Raw genomic sequence first — 18,273 nt, forward strand, 5'->3', positions numbered from 1 at the left:
TATTAATTTATTTATAATAAAAAAAATCTATTTGTTTTAAAGGTTTCTAACTACTTTAAGTTGTCAAAATATTATGTGAAGCTAACAATAAATCGAGTTTAACAAAAAACACGTGATTATGAGTGATGTAGTTGGAGATATGCCACGTTAAAGAATAAATATAAATCACACATAGCGAAATCAGGTGATTAGGTTGGGAGTTCAATAATAGTGTCGTGTTATCTTATATTATTTTACTAATCCGTGTTTCATCACCAAGCAACGACTGTACCGCAGTCAAAGCTTAATACTAAGGATGGTGATATTTAAGAGTGCAGTGTTGCCAGTTCTAACCACTCGTAATTATATAATTGGGATTTTGTGAACTGGGTATAAATTCGTGGAAAAGATTCTGTAGGTTTCTAAGCCGATATAATGTGGAGAGGGAGATTATCTATATTATACGAGGGTTACTACTTAAGTTTTGAAATATACTAATAAATACAAATATTTATAATTGGATATGGTTTTATTGTTTTTCAAAATATTCTATATTGAGTGAACATCTCGTATGACAATTACGTTCACCATTGAAAGTGTCAAACTTCATAATGACACTGTCAGATTTGACTTATTAAAATCAGTGTTGCCATACCTGAAAACTTAACGAACCTAAATGAAATTATGAAAAGAAATATCTTAAATCGAATTAAATGAAATATAATTTGTATTAACTGGTTAACAACTGGCCTAATAATCATTAATCCCATGTATTAACGTAAACAAGTGAATATCATTACGGTAAATCGATATTTGGTTGGATCTAAATAGTTAATCGTGGAAGTAAAAGTATTGGCGTTGAATATTTAAACAATCAACTTTCGAAAGGTTAAACAAGGTTTCTTTTTAGGCGCCTCAAAGCGTATACAAATATGTTTATAGATACAGAAATATAATTTTATTAAATCAATTATCTTACCAACCGGATATGATTCAGGAATATAGTTTTTTTAGTAGTTGGCAACCCTTTTCCCAATGTTTCTCTTCCAGTAAACTTCTGGATATTTTTTCTACGTTCCCGGATAAAGTTGGGGCTGCTTTAGCCCTTTCTTTTTTGTTCCTTTGCATTCTTCGGTTTTAGTTTCGTCTAAAAGCTTTTTGAACGATGAATCGTCCTCATCGAGTGATGTGGATGTGGATGTGGATGGAACAGACATTAGAAAAATCGAAAAAGAAGAAAGGCGTTGATCCGTTTTTAGGTTAATTTCTTTGTACATGGTTTTCGAATTAAATTTAGTGATTTTCTAGCTGTTCTTCTTGAAGTTTCCGAGTTTAATAGCCTCTTTTAATGGGTTATACAATTTCCTACATTATGACCATAGATAAATTTAGTTAGTATCCATAAATTAATGTTTTCGCGTCTTCTTGTGAATTAACTTTTCCAAATAGACGCATTTATGCCCTGTGCCGAAATTTTCCGCCCTTTATGGATTCGGCGGGGATTGTTGAGGCGCATCGCGTATGCCCATGTAAAGTGGAAAATGGAAAACGCGAAGACTACAGGTTGCGACTGTATTTCCCGACCTTCAGTGAATTCCGGACTATCGTTTTGTACACCACGAACGTTTTTTCTGTATTTGCGAAGTGCGTGACTGAATCAAAAATTCTAATTAAAAAAAAAAATAAAACAAAACCGTGAAAATCGTCGATAATTGATAAGTAAATTATTATCGTTGGTTTATACCGACGATATTGTGCGAAATTGTTTTTTTTTTGGACTTTGTTGTGTGGTAATAATCCAAAATTATTGTTTATACGGTTTTCGTCGTTTTTAACAGGTACTTTATTATATTTTTTTTTATTTTGTAACGATTGTAAGAAGAAGAAATAGCGTTGGGAAGATTTGTATACCAAGGTCGGTCGTTTGGAAATGGGTCAGCACATTATTGACTTAAATTATTAACTCGAACGTGGTGGCTTCACCTTTTCCTTTGTAATTATTTTCTTGATGTCATAATTATTAAATACATATATAGTGACGTATTGAAAATTGAAAATGTTCAAAATCGTAAAAAAGCTAATGTATGACTGAATTGAGCTTGAGAAAAAATACAAATTTGATTTATTTAAACAGGGAAAAGCCAATTTTCAACCGAATTGGATTTGAAAATGTTGGTTTTTGAAAAAATTGAACTTGTAAAAGATCTCTTTTGAGAATTTAAGTATATTATAGTGAAATTTTGATAAAAAATCGGAATTACGATCCAAATAAAGTCAATTTTGGCGAGAATAGAGCCAATTTTTGACGGAATAAAATTTTAAATAGACAATTTAGGATCAAAAAATTGATAAAAATAAAGATAGTTCAGCCAATTTTTTACCAAAAAAATCTAAAGTAGACAATTTTTGACTTCTTAGCGAGAGACTATTTTGACGAAAGTTCAACTAGAATAGCCAATTTTTGACAAAATAAAACTTGAAATAGTCTATTTTTGACCGAAAAAATTGAATTTTTGACAAAAATGAACCAAGAAGAACCTATTTGGAAGAAAATGAAGGTGAAATAGCCAATTTTTGAACAGATAGAATTCAAAATACACAATTTTTGACATCCGAAATTGAATTTTTGACAATAAGTGTTAAATATAAACCCGTTTTGACGAAAGTTCAACTAGAATAGCCGATTTTTGACAAAATAAAACTTGAAATAGTCTATTTTTGACCGAAAAAATTGAATTTTTGACAAAAATGAACCAAGTAAAACCTATTTGGAAGAAAATGAAGGTGGAGTAGCCAATTTTTGAACAGATAGAATTCAAAATACACAATTTTTGACATCCGAAATTGAATTTTTGACAATAAGTGTTAAATATAAACCCGTTTTGACGAAAGTTCAACTAGAATAGCCGATTTTTAACAAAATAAAACTTGAAATAGTCTATTTTTGACCGAAAAAATTGAATTTTTGACAAAAATGAACCAAGAAGAACCTATTTGGAAGAAAATGAAGGTGGAGTAGCCAATTTTTGAACAGATAGAATTCAAAATACACAATTTTTGACATCCGAAATTGAATTTTTGACAATAAGTGTTAAATATAAACCCGTTTTGACGAAAGTTCAACTAGAATAGCCGATTTTTAACAAAATAAAACTTGAAATAGTCTATTTTTGACCGAAAAAATTGAATTTTTGACAAAAATGAACCAAGTAAAACCTATTTGGAAGAAAATTAAGGTGGAGTAGCCAATTTTTGAACAGATAGAATTCAAAATACACAATTTTTGACATCCGAAATTGAATTTTTGACAATAAGTGTTAAATATAAACCCGTTTTGACGAAAGTTCAACTAGAATAGCCGATTTTTAACAAAATAAAACTTGAAATAGTCTATTTTTGACCGAAAAAATTGAATTTTTGACAAAAATGAACCAAGTAAAACCTATTTGGAAGAAAATTAAGGTGGAGTAGCCAATTTTTGAACAGATAGAATTCAAAATACACAATTTTTGACATCCGAAATTGAATTTTTGACAATAAGTGTTAAATATAAACCCGTTTTGACGAAAGTTCAACTAGAATAGCCGATTTTTAACAAAATAAAACTTGAAATAGTCTATTTTTGACCGAAAAAATTGAATTTTTGACAAAAATGAACCAAGTAAAACCTATTTGGAAGAAAATTAAGGTGGAGTAGCCAATTTTTGAACAGATAGAATTCAAAATACACAATTTTTGACATTCGAAATTGAATTTTTGACAATAAGTGTTAAATATAAACCCGTTTTGACGAAAGTTCAACTAGAATAGCCGATTTTTGACAAAATAAATCTTGAAATAGTCTATTTTTGACCGAAAAAATTGAATTTTTGACAAAAATGAACCAAGTAAAACCTATTTGGAAGAAAATGAAGGTGGAGTAGCCAATTTTTGAACAGATAGAATTCAAAATACACAATTTTTGACATCCGAAATTGAATTTTTGACAATAAGTGTTAAATATAAACCCGTTTTGACGAAAGTTCGACTAGAATAGCCAATTTTTGACAAAATAAAACTTGAAATAGTCTATTTTTGACCGAAAAAATTGAATTTTTGACAAAAATGAACCAAGAAGAACCTATTTGGAAGAAAATGAAGGTGGAGTGAGCAATTTTTGAACAGATAGAATTCAAAATACACAATTTTTGACATCCGAAATTGAATTTTTGACAATAAGTGTTAAATATAAACCCGTTTTGACGAAAGTTCAACTAGAATAGCCGATTTTTGACAAAATAAAACTTGAAATAGTCTATTTTTGACCGAAAAAATTGAATTTTTGACAAAAATGAACCAAGTAAAACCTATTCTGACCAAAATAAAATTGGACAGCCTATTTTAACAAAATATAAGCTAAGGAAATCAAATTTTTACGAAAATAAAGATCGAATAGCCAATTTTTGTCGAAATAAAATTGAAATAGTCAAACTGACAAATTTTTTTGGCAAAAATTAACCAAAAAAACCTATTTGGAGGGCAATAAATGTAGAGTAGCCAATTTTTGAACAGATAGAATTCAAAATACACAATTTTTGACCTTAGAAATTGAATTTTTGACAATAAGTACTAAAGAAAAACCCGTTTTGACGGAAGTTCAATTAGAATAAACAATTTTTCACCAAAAAATGGAATTTTTGACGAAAATTAACCAAGTAAAACCTATTCTGACCAAAATGAAATTGGAACAACCTATTTTGACGACATATAAGCTAAGGAAAGCAAATTTTTACGAAAATAAAGATCGAATAGCCAATTTTTGTCTAAATAAAATTGAAATAGTCAAACTGACAAATTTTTTTGGCAAAAATTAACCAAAAAAACGTATTTGGAGGGCAATAAATGTAGAGTAGCCAATTTTTGAACAGATAGAATTCAAAATACACAATTTTTGACCTTAGAAATTGAATTTTTGACAATAAGTACTAAAGAAAAACCCGTTTTGACGGAAGTTCAATTAGAATAAACAATTTTTCACCAAAAAATGGAATTTTTGTAGAAAATTAACCAAGTAAAACTTATTCTGAGCAAAATAAAATTGGACAGTCTATTTTGACAAAATATAACCCAAGGACATTTGAAATAATCTATTATCAACCAAAATAAACCAAGAAAAATCCATTTCTAACTAAAATAAAATTGGAATAGCCTATTTTTGACCCGAATAAAATTCGAAAGTCTATTTTTGCCCTTAAAAATTCACTTTTCGACAAAATATAAACTAAAATAAACCTATTTAGACCAAAATAAATACAGAATAACCAACTTTTGACAAAATAAAATTCAAAATACTCAATTTTTGACCTCCGAAATTGAATTATAGACAAAATACAAACTAAGTATTATCGTGCGAACTCATTGCAACGTTTGAACGAAGAAATCAAGCAAAAACGGCCACATTTGTATAAGAAAAAAGTGTCGTTTCATCAACAAATCACAAATCCGTTATTCCAATGGCCAAAATTAACGAATTAAACTTTGAATTGCTACTTCATACACCCTATCCGCCAGATTTAGCCACCTCGACGATTCTCATTGTGAAAAATTGCATCGAGTTAAAAAGAAATTACGTACTTTTCGAACCATCCTCGTATATCGGTTCTAATACCAGAAACCCCGTATAATTACGACTTTCAGGAAGGTAAATGAAAGCAAATCGGATAGAAAGAAGATAAACCGATTGTTGTTTTAATTAAACAACTTATTTTGGACGAAAAGTTTCGAAAATTAGCGTCTCGAATATCTTAGACGGTATTGAACAAAACAGGAGGAAATTACTTTCGAAAATATATTGTTACGAACCAATTATATACAAAACAATACGCGATTCAATAAAATATTTATTGTCTCTATTCAATGTCAGCATCATCAATTCCCCAATCAATGCCATATGCCATATTATTCGCTGTACCCCTTATCAGTTAATTAATAAATTAATTAAACGTGCCACAATGAAAGGTATCTACCAGGTATCGACGAATATACTTTGATCTAAGGACGAATACACGTGGAAAACAAATTAAGTTACGTCCTCGAAGACATTTTTAACGCTAGGATGTTAAGATGAAGAGCGAGAAGCCATTTTTGACTAGTCATCGAAATAAATAATAAACTTAGTTGCCGGAGTTGATAACGATCATTTAGTAACACCAAAAGTACCTGGTCCAGCAAAGAAAACACATTTTTGAGAAATCTTTAACCACCGAAGCATTTTCAAAAGTCTAATTGCAATAAGTTGGTCCTGAACACGGCGTCCATCTTGTACACAGCTTCCTCATGTCGAAATTTTCAGTTAATACACTTTTTGAAACGCCTGCTACGTCCGCTAGGTTTCGAACTTTAAGTCGACGATCATCCAGTCGGTCAGCATCGTTTAAACTCCGCTGGTCTAACCCAGAATAGAATTTAGTTCAGCACCAATCGCACGTGGCATTAAAGTTATTTTTTCAACGGAAATTTCAGAACCTGGGGCACTAATTTATCTGTAAAATGTCAGCGGTTTGTCTGGTATCGTTTTCCAATACAAACTAGTCAATAAATTGTCCTTTTTATCCCAATTTCCACCACTTGTCTTCGACACACCAAGTGCTGAACTTTTCAGGATTACAAAAACTATGAAAAATCACCTTTTGGTTATATCTTCGAAGGAAAAGACTTTAACTTTAGTTCTGAAGCTGTAGCCAGCTACTGGTTGAGAAAACTGCCTTCAGCTCTTCGATTTAGTAGATTTTCTTGCATCCTTGGAGTACCAGAGCTGGAAAAAGTCCTTTAACATAATGATGACAAGTGTTTTCACTCCTTTGGGCACCAGAATGTCTTCGTCTACTTCCAGTTGTGTTTCGAATTAGTATTTTGGAACTTTTCGGGATTACAAACACTACAAAAATCACCTTTTGGTTATATCTTCGAAGGAAAAGACTTTAACTTTAGTTCTGAAGCTGTAGCCAGCTACTGGTTGAGAAAACTGCCTTCAGCTCTTCGATTTAGTAGATTTTCTTGCATCCTTGGAGTACCAGAGCTGGAAAAAGTCCTTTAACATAATGATGACAAGTGTTTTCACTCCTTTGTGCACCAGAATGTCTTCGTCTACTTCCAGTTGTGTTTCGAATTAGTATTTTGGAACTTTTCGGGAATACAAACACTACAAAAATCACCTTTTGGTTATATCTTCGAAGGAAAAGACTTTAACTTTAGTTCTGAAGCTGTAGCCAGCTACTGGTTGAGAAAACTGCCTTCGGCTCTTCGATTTAGTAGATTTTCTTGCATCCTTGGAGTACCAGAGCTGGAAAAAGTCCTTTAACATAATGATGACAAGTGTTTTCACTCCTTTGTGCACCAGAATGTCTTCGTCTACTTCCAGTTGTGTTTCGAATTAGTATTTTGGAACTTTTCGGGATTACAAACACTACAAAAATCACCTTTTGGTTATATCTTCGAAGGAAAAGACTTTAACTTTAGTTCTGAAGCTGTAGCCAGCTACTGGTTGAGAAAACTGCCTTCGGCTCTTCGATTTAGTAGATTTTCTTGCATCCTTGGAGTACCAGAGCTGGAAAAAGTCCTTTAACATAATGATGACAAGTGTTTTCACTCCTTTGGGCACCAGAATGTCTTCGTCTACTTCCAGTTGTGTTTCGAATTAGTATTTTGGAACTTTTCGGGAATACAAACACTACAAAAATCACCTTTTGGTTATATCTTCGAAGGAAAAGACTTTAACTTTAGTTCTGAAGCTGTAGCCAGCTACTGGTTGAGAAAACTGCCTTCAGCTCTTCGATTTAGTAGATTTTCTTGCATCCTTGGAGTACCAGAGCTGGAAAAAGTCCTTTAACATAATGATGACAAGTGTTTTCACTCCTTTGGGCACCAGAACGTCTTCGTCTACTTCCAGTTGTGTTTCGAATTAGTATTTTGGAACTTTTCGGGATTACAAACACTACAAAAATCACCTTTTGGTTATATCTTCGAAGGAAAAGACCTTAACTTTAGTTCTGAAGCTGTAGCCAGCTACTGGTTGAGAAAACTGCCTTCAGCTCTTCGATTTAATAGATTTTCTTGCATCCTTGGAGTACTAAAGTGTTTGGTTGTTTCTTTTGGTTCATTTTGGAAACCAGTAAGCAATTAACTGTTAATAAAAACGTTTCAAACCAATTGCAATAATTTGAATAATCGACGTGGACCAACCTTCTGTTTTTACCATTCTTTCTTGTCTCTTGCTAATATTTTTCATTTCAATTGGGGTTTTTGCTTTCTTATTGGTCATTCATTAGAAGAATTAACAACAATAATTTTCTTTTCAATCAAATATGTCCAACTTTGTTGGCTCGGAAGACGATGAAGGTCCTGGACAACCAAAGAAGTTTGAATATGAAGAACTGGAAGCATTAATCGATGAAGATTGTTACCAAACACAAGAAGACCTCGCAGAATCTTTGGATGTCACTCAAGCAGTGATTTAAAAACGTTTAAAATCAGTTTGATATATTGAAAAGCAAGGAAATTGGGTTCCACACGAACTCAAACCAAGAGAGAGAAATGCTGGTGGATAGCCACAGAAGAAAGTCATTTTGGCATCGGATTGTTACTGGTGATGAAAAATGGATCAATTACAATAACTCCAAGAGTAAAAAATCATATATGAAACCCCGCCAACCATCCAATTCAACGGCAAAGCCGAATATCCTCGACCCCGCGTTGCTATTAGTAACTATTTGGAAAACAATGGTTGGGAATTTTTACCTCACCCTTCTCATAGTCCAGACCTTTCTCCTTGTGACTACCATTCGTTCCGGCCGATGCAGAGCGCCCTCTCTGTACATCAGAGCAAGATATCAAAATCGGTTTGATTCATTCTTGGCTGCCAAGCCGGCGCAGCTCTTTTCGGATGGGATCCACAAATTATCATAAAGATGGGGAAAATTCATGGGCAATACTTTAAATAATACTTTTGTGCATGTTTTTCTCAAATAAACGTTCAATTTTTAAAAAAAGTTATAAAGTTATAGGCCACAAAACCTGTTGATCTAAATTCTGGATTATATTATAAATTGGAAAGTTTACATTCAAAATTTTACTATAATATTATTTTTATTTCATAAAATATACCCTGTAGATTCCCAGTGCTATTTTTCAAAAATTCAATCCTCAAAAATTGACATTTTTTTATTATTTATTTACGCGTATGAATCAAAAACTATCTGGTTTTATAGTTGGATATATGTCTGTCTTCGGAATAAAAAAAAAAGAAACTTTCGACCTTCCCGTAACAAAGAAGATAAAAAACTTCATTTGCTGAAGATTTGTCTCGTCAGAATTTCCCGGAATCATCAAATTTATAGCGCGGGAAATATCTTTTTTATCGATGGGTAATTTACTTTCGGACCCGATATTGCGTAACCGACAAACGTCTCCTTCGGTTTTTTCTTTCAAATACGCGGTTGTCACAATTATATTTTCAAAAATTTTCATCTAAATAATAATAAAATTTATTTTTCCACTCATAATTACACCTCCAGAGCTCCAAAGATACACGTTCAGTGTCATTGATTCAAATATGTCTGTTTTAAATAAGGAATTGAAACAACACCTTCTCTGTGTTGTCCACCAATTCTATTCAGACGAGGAATTTTCCGAAATCCTCAAATAACTCGAATTTCCAATCCTAAGGTCCTGGAAGATCACAGCAAGGTCTTAAAACCATGTTATCTACTACCCCAACACTCCTAAGGGAATTCCCACTTCCGCGATGCCTCAATTACCCGCAGTACCCAAATACTGCACCAGAAGCGCCTCAACTGACCACTCCCGCAGATCCAAGTCCATCTCTTCTTCTTGTGGACCACCAAACCCAAAAGACAAACTTTCCTATATGCAGACAAGTTGTTTTTAAAAGATATGGAAAGCTCCGTTCAGTATCTCCTTCATGGACAGTCTCTGGAGACGATAACTTGGTCTGGATAGAGGCTTAGAATCATTTTAATTACTGTTACTTTTAGGTAGGAGAACCGTATGGTTTGCGTGATTCCAATTCTTTAAAATACTCTTTAAAAGGCTTCTAGAATTGTTCGAGATCGTTGTGATGCTGGTAGATAAATTTCTATCCGATCAAGTGCTGGTTTACCACGTTTTCAGTCGACCCAAATCATCGCTGGTCTTCAGCCGTGGTTTATAGCTAAACTGGTGTATCTAGACCAGTGAATGATCGACTCAAATAACTCGAATTTCCAATCCTAAGGTCCTGGAAGATCACAGCAAGGTCTTAAAACCATGTTATCTACTACCCCAACACTCCTAAGGGAATTCCCACTTCCGCGATGCCTCAATTACCCGCAGTACCCAAATACTGCACCAGAAGCGCCTCCACTGACCACTCCCGCAGATCCAAGTCCATCTCTTCTTCTTGTGGACCACCAAACCCAAAAGACAAACTTTCCTATATGCAGACAAGTTGTTTTTAAAAGATATGGAAAGCTCCGTTCAGTATCTCCTTCATGGACAGTCTCTGGAGACGATAACTTGGTCTGGATAGAGGCTTAGAATCATTTTAATTACTGTTACTTTTAGGTAGGAGAACCGTATGGTTTGCGTGATTCCAATTCTTTAAAATACTCTTTAAAAGGCTTCTAGAATTGTTCGAGATCGTTGTGATGCTGGTAGATAAATTTTTATCCGATCAAGTGCTGGTTTACCACGTTTTCAGTCGACCCAAATCATCGCTGGTCTTCAGCCGTGGTTTATAGCTAAACTGGTGTATCTAGACCAGTGAATGATCGACTCAAATAACTCGAATTTCCAATCCTAAGGTCCTGGAAGATCGTAGCCAGGTCTTAAAACCATGTTATCTACTACCCCAACACTCCTAAGGGAATTCCCACTTCCGCGATGCCTCAATTACCCTCAGTACCCAAATACTGCACCAGAAGCTCTTCCACTGACCACTCCCGCAGATCCAAGTCGATCTCTTCTTCTTGTGGACCACCAAATCGAAAAGACAAACGTTCCCATATGCAGACAAGTTGTTTTTAAAAGACATGGAAAGCTCCTTCATGGACAGTCTCTGGAGACGATAACTTGGTCTGGATAGAGGATTAGAATCATTTGAATTACTGTTACTTTTACGTAGGAGAACCGTATGGTTTGCGTGATTCCAATTCTTTAAAATACTCTTTAAAAGGCTTCTAGAATTGCTCGAGATCGTTGTGATGCTGGTAGATAAATTTCTATCCGATCAAGTGCTGGTTTACCACGTTTTCAGTCGACCCAAATCATCGCTGGTCTTCAGCCTTGGTTTACGACTAAACTGGTAAATCTGGACCAGTGAATAATCGACTCAAATAACTCGAATTTCCAATCCCAAGGTCCTGGAAGATCGTAGCCAGGTCTTAAAACCATGTTATCTACTACACCAACACTTCTAAGGGAATTCCCACTTCCGCGATGCCTCAATTACCCGCAGTACCCAAATACTGCACCAGAAGCGCCTCCACTGACCACTCCCGCAGATCCAAGTCCATCTCTTCTTCTTGTGGACCACCAAACCCAAAAGACAAACTTTCCTATATGCAGACAAGTTGTTTTTAAAAGATATGGAAAGCTCCGTTCAGTATCTCCTTCATGGACAGTCTCTGGAGACGATAACTTGGTCTGGATAGAGGCTTAGAATCATTTTAATTACTGTTACTTTTAGGTAGGAGAACCGTATGGTTTGCGTGATTCCAATTCTTTAAAATACTCTTTAAAAGGCTTCTAGAATTGTTCGAGATCGTTGTGATGCTGGTAGATAAATTTCTATCCGATCAAGTGCTGGTTTACCACGTTTTCAGTCGACCCAAATCATCGCTGGTCTTCAGCCGTGGTTTATAGCTAAACTGGTGTATCTAGACCAGTGAATGATCGACTCAAATAACTCGAATTTCCAATCCTAAGGTCCTGGAAGATCGTAGCCAGGTCTTAAAACCATGTTATCTACTACCCCAACACTCCTAAGGGAATTCCCACTTCCGCGATGCCTCAATTACCCTCAGTACCCAAATACTGCACCAGAAGCTCTTCCACTGACCACTCCCGCAGATCCAAGTCGATCTCTTCTTCTTGTGGACCACCAAATCGAAAAGACAAACGTTCCCATATGCAGACAAGTTGTTTTTAAAAGACATGGAAAGCTCCTTCATGGACAGTCTCTGGAGACGATAACTTGGTCTGGATAGAGGATTAGAATCATTTGAATTACTGTTACTTTTACGTAGGAGAACCGTATGGTTTGCGTGTTTCCAATTCTTTAAAATACTCTTTAAAAGGCTTCTAGAATTGCTCGAGATCGTTGTGATGCTGGTAGATAAATTTCTATCCGATCAAGTGCTGGTTTACCACGTTTTCAGTCGACCCAAATCATCGCTGGTCTTCAGCCTTGGTTTACGACTAAACTGGTAAATCTGGACCAGTGAATAATCGACTCAAATAACTCGAATTTCCAATCCCAAGGTCCTGGAAGATCGTAGCCAGGTCTTAAAACCATGTTATCTACTACACCAACACTTCTAAGGGAATTCCCACTTCCGCGATGCCTCAATTACCCGCAGTACCCAAATACTGCACCAGAAGCTCTTCCACTGACCACTCCCGCAGATCCAAGTCGATCTCTTCTTCTTGTGGACCACCAAATCCAAAAGACAAACTTTCCTATATGCAGACAAGTTGTTTTTAAAAGACATGGAAAGCTCCTTCATGGACAGTCTCTGGAGACGATAACTTGGTCTGGATAGAGGATTAGAATCATTTGAATTACTGTTACTTTTACGTAGGAGAACCGTATGGTTTGCGTGTTTCCAATTCTTTAAAATACTCTTTAAAAGGCTTCTAGAATTGCTCGAGATCGTTGTGATGCTGGTAGATAAATTTCTATCCGATCAAGTGCTGGTTTACCACGTTTTCAGTCGACCCAAATCATCGCTGGTCTTCAGCCTTGGTTTACGACTAAACTGGTAAATCTGGACCAGTGAATAATCGACTCAAATAACTCGAATTTCCAATCCCAAGGTCCTGGAAGATCGTAGCCAGGTCTTAAAACCATGTTATCTACTACACCAACACTTCTAAGGGAATTCCCACTTCCGCGATGCCTCAATTACCCGCAGTACCCAAATACTGCACCAGAAGCTCTTCCACTGACCACTCCCGCAGATCCAAGTCGATCTCTTCTTCTTGTGGACCACCAAATCCAAAAGACAAACTTTCCTATATGCAGACAAGTTGTTTTTAAAAGACATGGAAAGCTCCTTCATGGACAGTCTCTGGAGACGATAACTTGGTCTGGATAGAGGATTAGAATCATTTGAATTACTGTTACTTTTACGTAGGAGAACCGTATGGTTTGCGTGATTCCAATTCTTTAAAATACTCTTTAAAAGGCTTCTAGAATTGCTCGAGATCGTTGTGATGCTGGTAGATAAATTTCTATCCGATCAAGTGCTGGTTTACCACGTTTTCAGTCGACCCAAATCATCGCTGGTCTTCAGCCGTGGTTTACGGCTAAACTGGTGTATCTGGACCAGTGAATAATCGTGTGGTTGTAGTTTTTCGATGACGTCCTAGACGTTTTTCATCGCCTCCTGGTGAGCGATAGCTCAAAGATTTAATACGTGAACTCAATTATACTTTTCATCAATCTGGCAGGAAGTTGTTTACTACGGCAATGTCGAAACGGCGTTAATCGGAATCCATACTGTGCCCAGTAGGAATTTATAGTGATAAATGACGTCTACATCTTTTACTCTTAGAGTGGTTCATTATAACATTATACAGGGATGTTTCACGTCATAAATTCCTTTCGAAACTTTTATGGAATACACCCCAAAACGAGAGAATGGACAGACGGATGGATACAAAGAGTTATCGATTGGAGTTTCATGGATAGAAGGCAACGATGAAGCAATTAGAAAAAGAGAAGTGGTTGACGACGATCGGGCGGACAGAGATAGATGAATTTTTCGACTTTTTTCTTCCTACTTTTAAGAAAACTTAAAGAAGCAACAAAATTTTTCCATTTTTATCGTAAAATTTCTGTTTTGATGGAATTTTTCTTCCAAATTGTAGCTTTATAAAATGCGATCCAGCAAATTTTACACAGATATATGATATTTTCATATTTTACGTTACTTTTATACTAAATTGAGACATTTTACCTCATTTTTTGTTTTTTCTATGTAAGCGACGTGAAAAATACGGCGTCGTAAAATTTTATTCTCTCGTTTTCTAGCAAAAAAGTGAGAGAAACATAAACTGACACCATATTTGGTAAAAAAGTATGTTTGGAAGATTTTTGTATCTTTATTTAATTTTATAAATAGAAGAAATCCCTCGTTGAGTTAAAACAACAAAAAGATTGGAAAAAAGTCTTGTAAAAACAGTCGGAAACTATCATGATCATGATCTGAATGTTCGGACACGCAAATTTCGATCTAAATCAGGTTCTAGGTTAGGATCCACGATAAACTAGTAGATAATAACTTCTAAAAAAAGAAGAAGAGGAAAATAAAGAGTCAAATTGAGTTGTTGTGGATCATGTTTCAAATTTCCAACGAAAATTGAACGCGGCGTTATGAAATTTCGATCTAAATCACGTTCTAGGTTAGGATCCACGATAAACTAATAGATAATAACTTCTAAAAAAAGAAGAAGAGGAAAATAAAGAGTCAAATTGAGTTGTTGTGGATCATGTTTCAAATTTCCAACGAAAATTGAACGCGGCGTTATGAAATTTCGATCTAAATCACGTTCTAGGTTAGGATCCACGATAAACTAATAGATAATAACTTCTAAAAAGAGAAGAAGAGGAAAATAAAGAGTCAAATTGAGTTGTTGTAGATCATGTTTCAAATTTCCAACGAAAATTCAACGTGGCGTTAAGAAATTTCGATCTAAATCACGTTCTAGGTTAGGATCCACGATAAACTAATAGATAATAACTTCTAAAAAAAGAAGAAGAGGAAAATAAAGAGTCAAATTGAGTTGTTGTAGATCATGTTTCAAATTTCCAACGAAAATTCAACGTGGTGTTATGAAATTTCGATCTAAATCACGTTCTAGGTTAGGATCCACGATAAACTAATAGATAATAACTTCTAAAAAAAGAAGAAGAGGAAAATAAAGAGTCAAATTGAGTTGTTGTAGATCATGTTTCAAATTTCCAACGAAAATTCAACGTGGCGTTAAGAAATTTCGATCTAAATCACGTTCTAGGTTAGGATCCACGATAAACTAATAGATAATAACTTCTAAAAAAAGAAGAAGAGGAAAATAAAGAGTCAAATTGAGTTGTTGTAGATCATGTTTCAAATTTCCAACGAAAATTCAACGTGGCGTTAAGAAATTTCGATCTAAATCACATTCTAGGTTAGGATCCACGATAAACTAATAGATAATAACTTCTAAAAAAAGAAGAAGAGGAAAATAAAGAGTCAAATTGAGTTGTTGTAGATCATGTTTCAAGTTTCCAACGAAAAGTCAACGTGGCGTTATGAAATTTCGATCTAAATCACGTTCTAGGTTAGGATCCACGATAAACTAATAGATAATAACTTCTAAAAAAAGAAGAAGAGGAAAATAAAGAGTCAAATTGAGTTGTTGTAGATCATGTTTCAAGTTTCCAACGAAAAGTCAACGTGGCGTTAAGAAATTTCGATCTAAATCACGTTCTAGGTTAGGATCCACGATAAACTAATAGATAATAACTTCTAAAAAAAGAAGAAGAGGAAAATAAAGAGTCAAATTGAGTTGTTGTAGATCATGTTTCAAATTTCCAACGAAAAGTCAACGTGGCGTTAAGAAATTTCGATCTAAATCACGTTCTAGGTTAGGATCCACGATAAACTAATAGATAATAACTTCTAAAAAAAGAAGAAGAGGAAAATAAAGAGTCAAATTGAGTTGTTGTAGATCATGTTTCAAATTTCCAACGAAAATTCAACGTGGCGTTATGAAATTTCGATCTAAATCACGTTCTAGGTTAGGATCCACGATAAACTAATAGATAATAGTTTCTAAAAAAAGAAGAAGATGAAAATAAAGAATCAAATTGAGTTCTTTTAGATCATGTTTCAAATTTTGAACGAAAATTGAACGTGGCGTTATGAAATTTCGATCTAAATCACGTTCTAGGTTAGGATCCACGATAAACTAATAGATAATAACTTCTAAAAAAAGAAGAAGAGGAAAATAAAGAGTCAAATTGAGTTGTTGTAGATCATGTTTCAAATTTTGAACGAAAATTGAACGTGGCGTTATGAAATTTCGATCTAAATCACGTTCTAGGTTAGGATCCACGATAAACTAATAGATAATAGTTTGATACTGCTTGCCAAATTTCAAATAAGTACTTCTGGTCAACAATTGAGTCTTTCCAATAAACTCCTTCGAAATTTTTTTTGGTAAATAAAATTTCTAGAAATATTTTAACAACGAAACAACAAATAATCTTATCGACAATCCACCAGCTCGATCCTTTAACGTTTTGATCTCACATAATCCGCGAAATGGATCCTTAAGCCGACCCTGTCCGACTATTATGGAATTCTAAAATTCGGCGAAGGCGGCAACCTTTGATATACGATAGAAATACCAGGAATGCTAAAATTATGGGCCACCTTTGATGTTTGCTTTCAATATAACAACTTTTTATTACACTAGGCGGTTCATCTACATTTTTCTATTCATTTATTTATTTTCTAGAAGTTTCTAGAATTCTTTTGAGATATATATGTTTGTGTAGCGCAATTTAATTTAGTTTATAATAAATACTCGTAGTAAACGGTCCGAAGTATAAAATAATTAAAGAAATTAAGTGAAAAGTGAATTATATAAATTAGTTAAGTGTAGTGTAGAGACAGTGTTCACCCCACGAATAGGAATGCTTCTCTGCGTGGGCATTTCCTTTGTTTTTTATATAAAAATTACGTAACAACATTGAATAAATCTTACTTAATAATATTGGGCTTCACTTAAGAAATGAAATTTATTTGATTATTTCCGAAGCGTGTTCGTCTTGTGGGAATCCGATGCAAACAATTTTCGTTATGTAACGTGCTCTTAGCGTAATGAAGTATCTCGATATAGATATTGGATATATTGTAATAACGTGACATCTGTCGGTTTAATCTTTAAATGCCGCTTTAAATAAAATTTTAGATCGAATTTTTGTTCATTTCCAGATGGAATAGCCTCAACGGAAAGAAGAAAAGCGACCCGCCATTCTAGTATCAGTGAAATCAAATGGGAATGTACCTTTGATTACGACAAACGTGAAATTGTACCGGATATGACGTCGGACGATTTACAACCAATTGTTGGGGATGCGGAAACGTGAGTCTTTGATTATTTATTTCGTTATTCATGTTGTTATTTTTAGTGGGTTTGAACATGAACATTTGACACAATCTTCCTGTCACTACTGTCACTTGAACATGTCTAAGTGTGCTTGTTCCCTGCCAACTTAACTAAAACATGGCTACCAACTGTGTAAAGCAAAATAGTGCGAGATAGGGATGGGTCGTGTCAGCTGTCAATTTGATCAATTATCAACAATGATGTGTCATATTAGGAGTCGTTGATGTCATTAAAAAGAAGATTTCTTGACGAATTTGTGTATTTGTGTATTTAATAGATGATATATATTAGAAAGATCAACGTTTAGTATTTGAAATCCGGTTTTTTCAGAACAAAAAGCGGCAACGAAAATGCCGAACCCGATGTCGAGATCAGCGATAATCCCGGGACTCCAATACCTGACGGAATGAGCGCACAAAGGTGAGATTCTCATAATTTCCTTTTGTTGACACAATAACGAAGATATAAAAGACAAAACTTTGACGAAAAATTTGCTTTTTCAATGTAAAATTTAATTTACCAACGATAGGAAAATATTTTTCTTCATACTCCGATCGAAAGAACGTACTTTAGTCTAGTAAAGTTTAACTTTTACTTCCTACAAAGGCTAAAAAATATACTGTAATATACGAAATTTGTTTTTCAACCTTCGATAGGCTGTAAATAAGTTCGTAAATCAGCGTAATTACCGAAGAGATTGAGGTGGTCAAGCTTTCCAATACTTTCTTCAAAGTATGTTGCCTCCAATGAATTCAATAAAGTACAAAACAGACCTTGAAACTCCTGGAAATTCCGTAGACAAAACAGTAATAATGAATCTGCCGTTTTCGACAACCATTTTGTCAATTCGTTCAAGCAGATCATCAGAAACGGTAAATT

General features: G+C 34.4%; 1 protein-coding gene across 2 annotated transcripts in view; it reads left to right on the top strand.

Moving 5' to 3' along the window:
* The first annotated feature begins 1,567 nt into the window (after positions 1-1,567).
* LOC130447380 (arrestin homolog) overlaps positions 1,568-18,273 on the top strand; it is a 58,378-nt gene continuing 41,672 nt past the window's right edge. The window contains exons 1-3 of one of the 2 annotated variants that reach the window (XM_056784175.1): positions 1,568-1,817; positions 17,220-17,370; positions 17,725-17,814. In XM_056784175.1, the coding sequence (XP_056640153.1) occupies positions 17,327-17,370; positions 17,725-17,814 (134 nt within the window). In that variant the 5' untranslated portion in view covers positions 1,568-1,817; positions 17,220-17,326. Of the gene's footprint in view, positions 1,818-17,218; positions 17,371-17,724; positions 17,815-18,273 lie in introns of those variants that run through there. The other variant, XM_056784176.1, reaches the window with a different exon arrangement.

The sequence above is a fragment of the Diorhabda sublineata genome, chromosome 8, assembly GCF_026230105.1.
Source record: "Diorhabda sublineata isolate icDioSubl1.1 chromosome 8, icDioSubl1.1, whole genome shotgun sequence".
NCBI classification, from domain to species: domain Eukaryota; kingdom Metazoa; phylum Arthropoda; class Insecta; order Coleoptera; family Chrysomelidae; genus Diorhabda; species Diorhabda sublineata.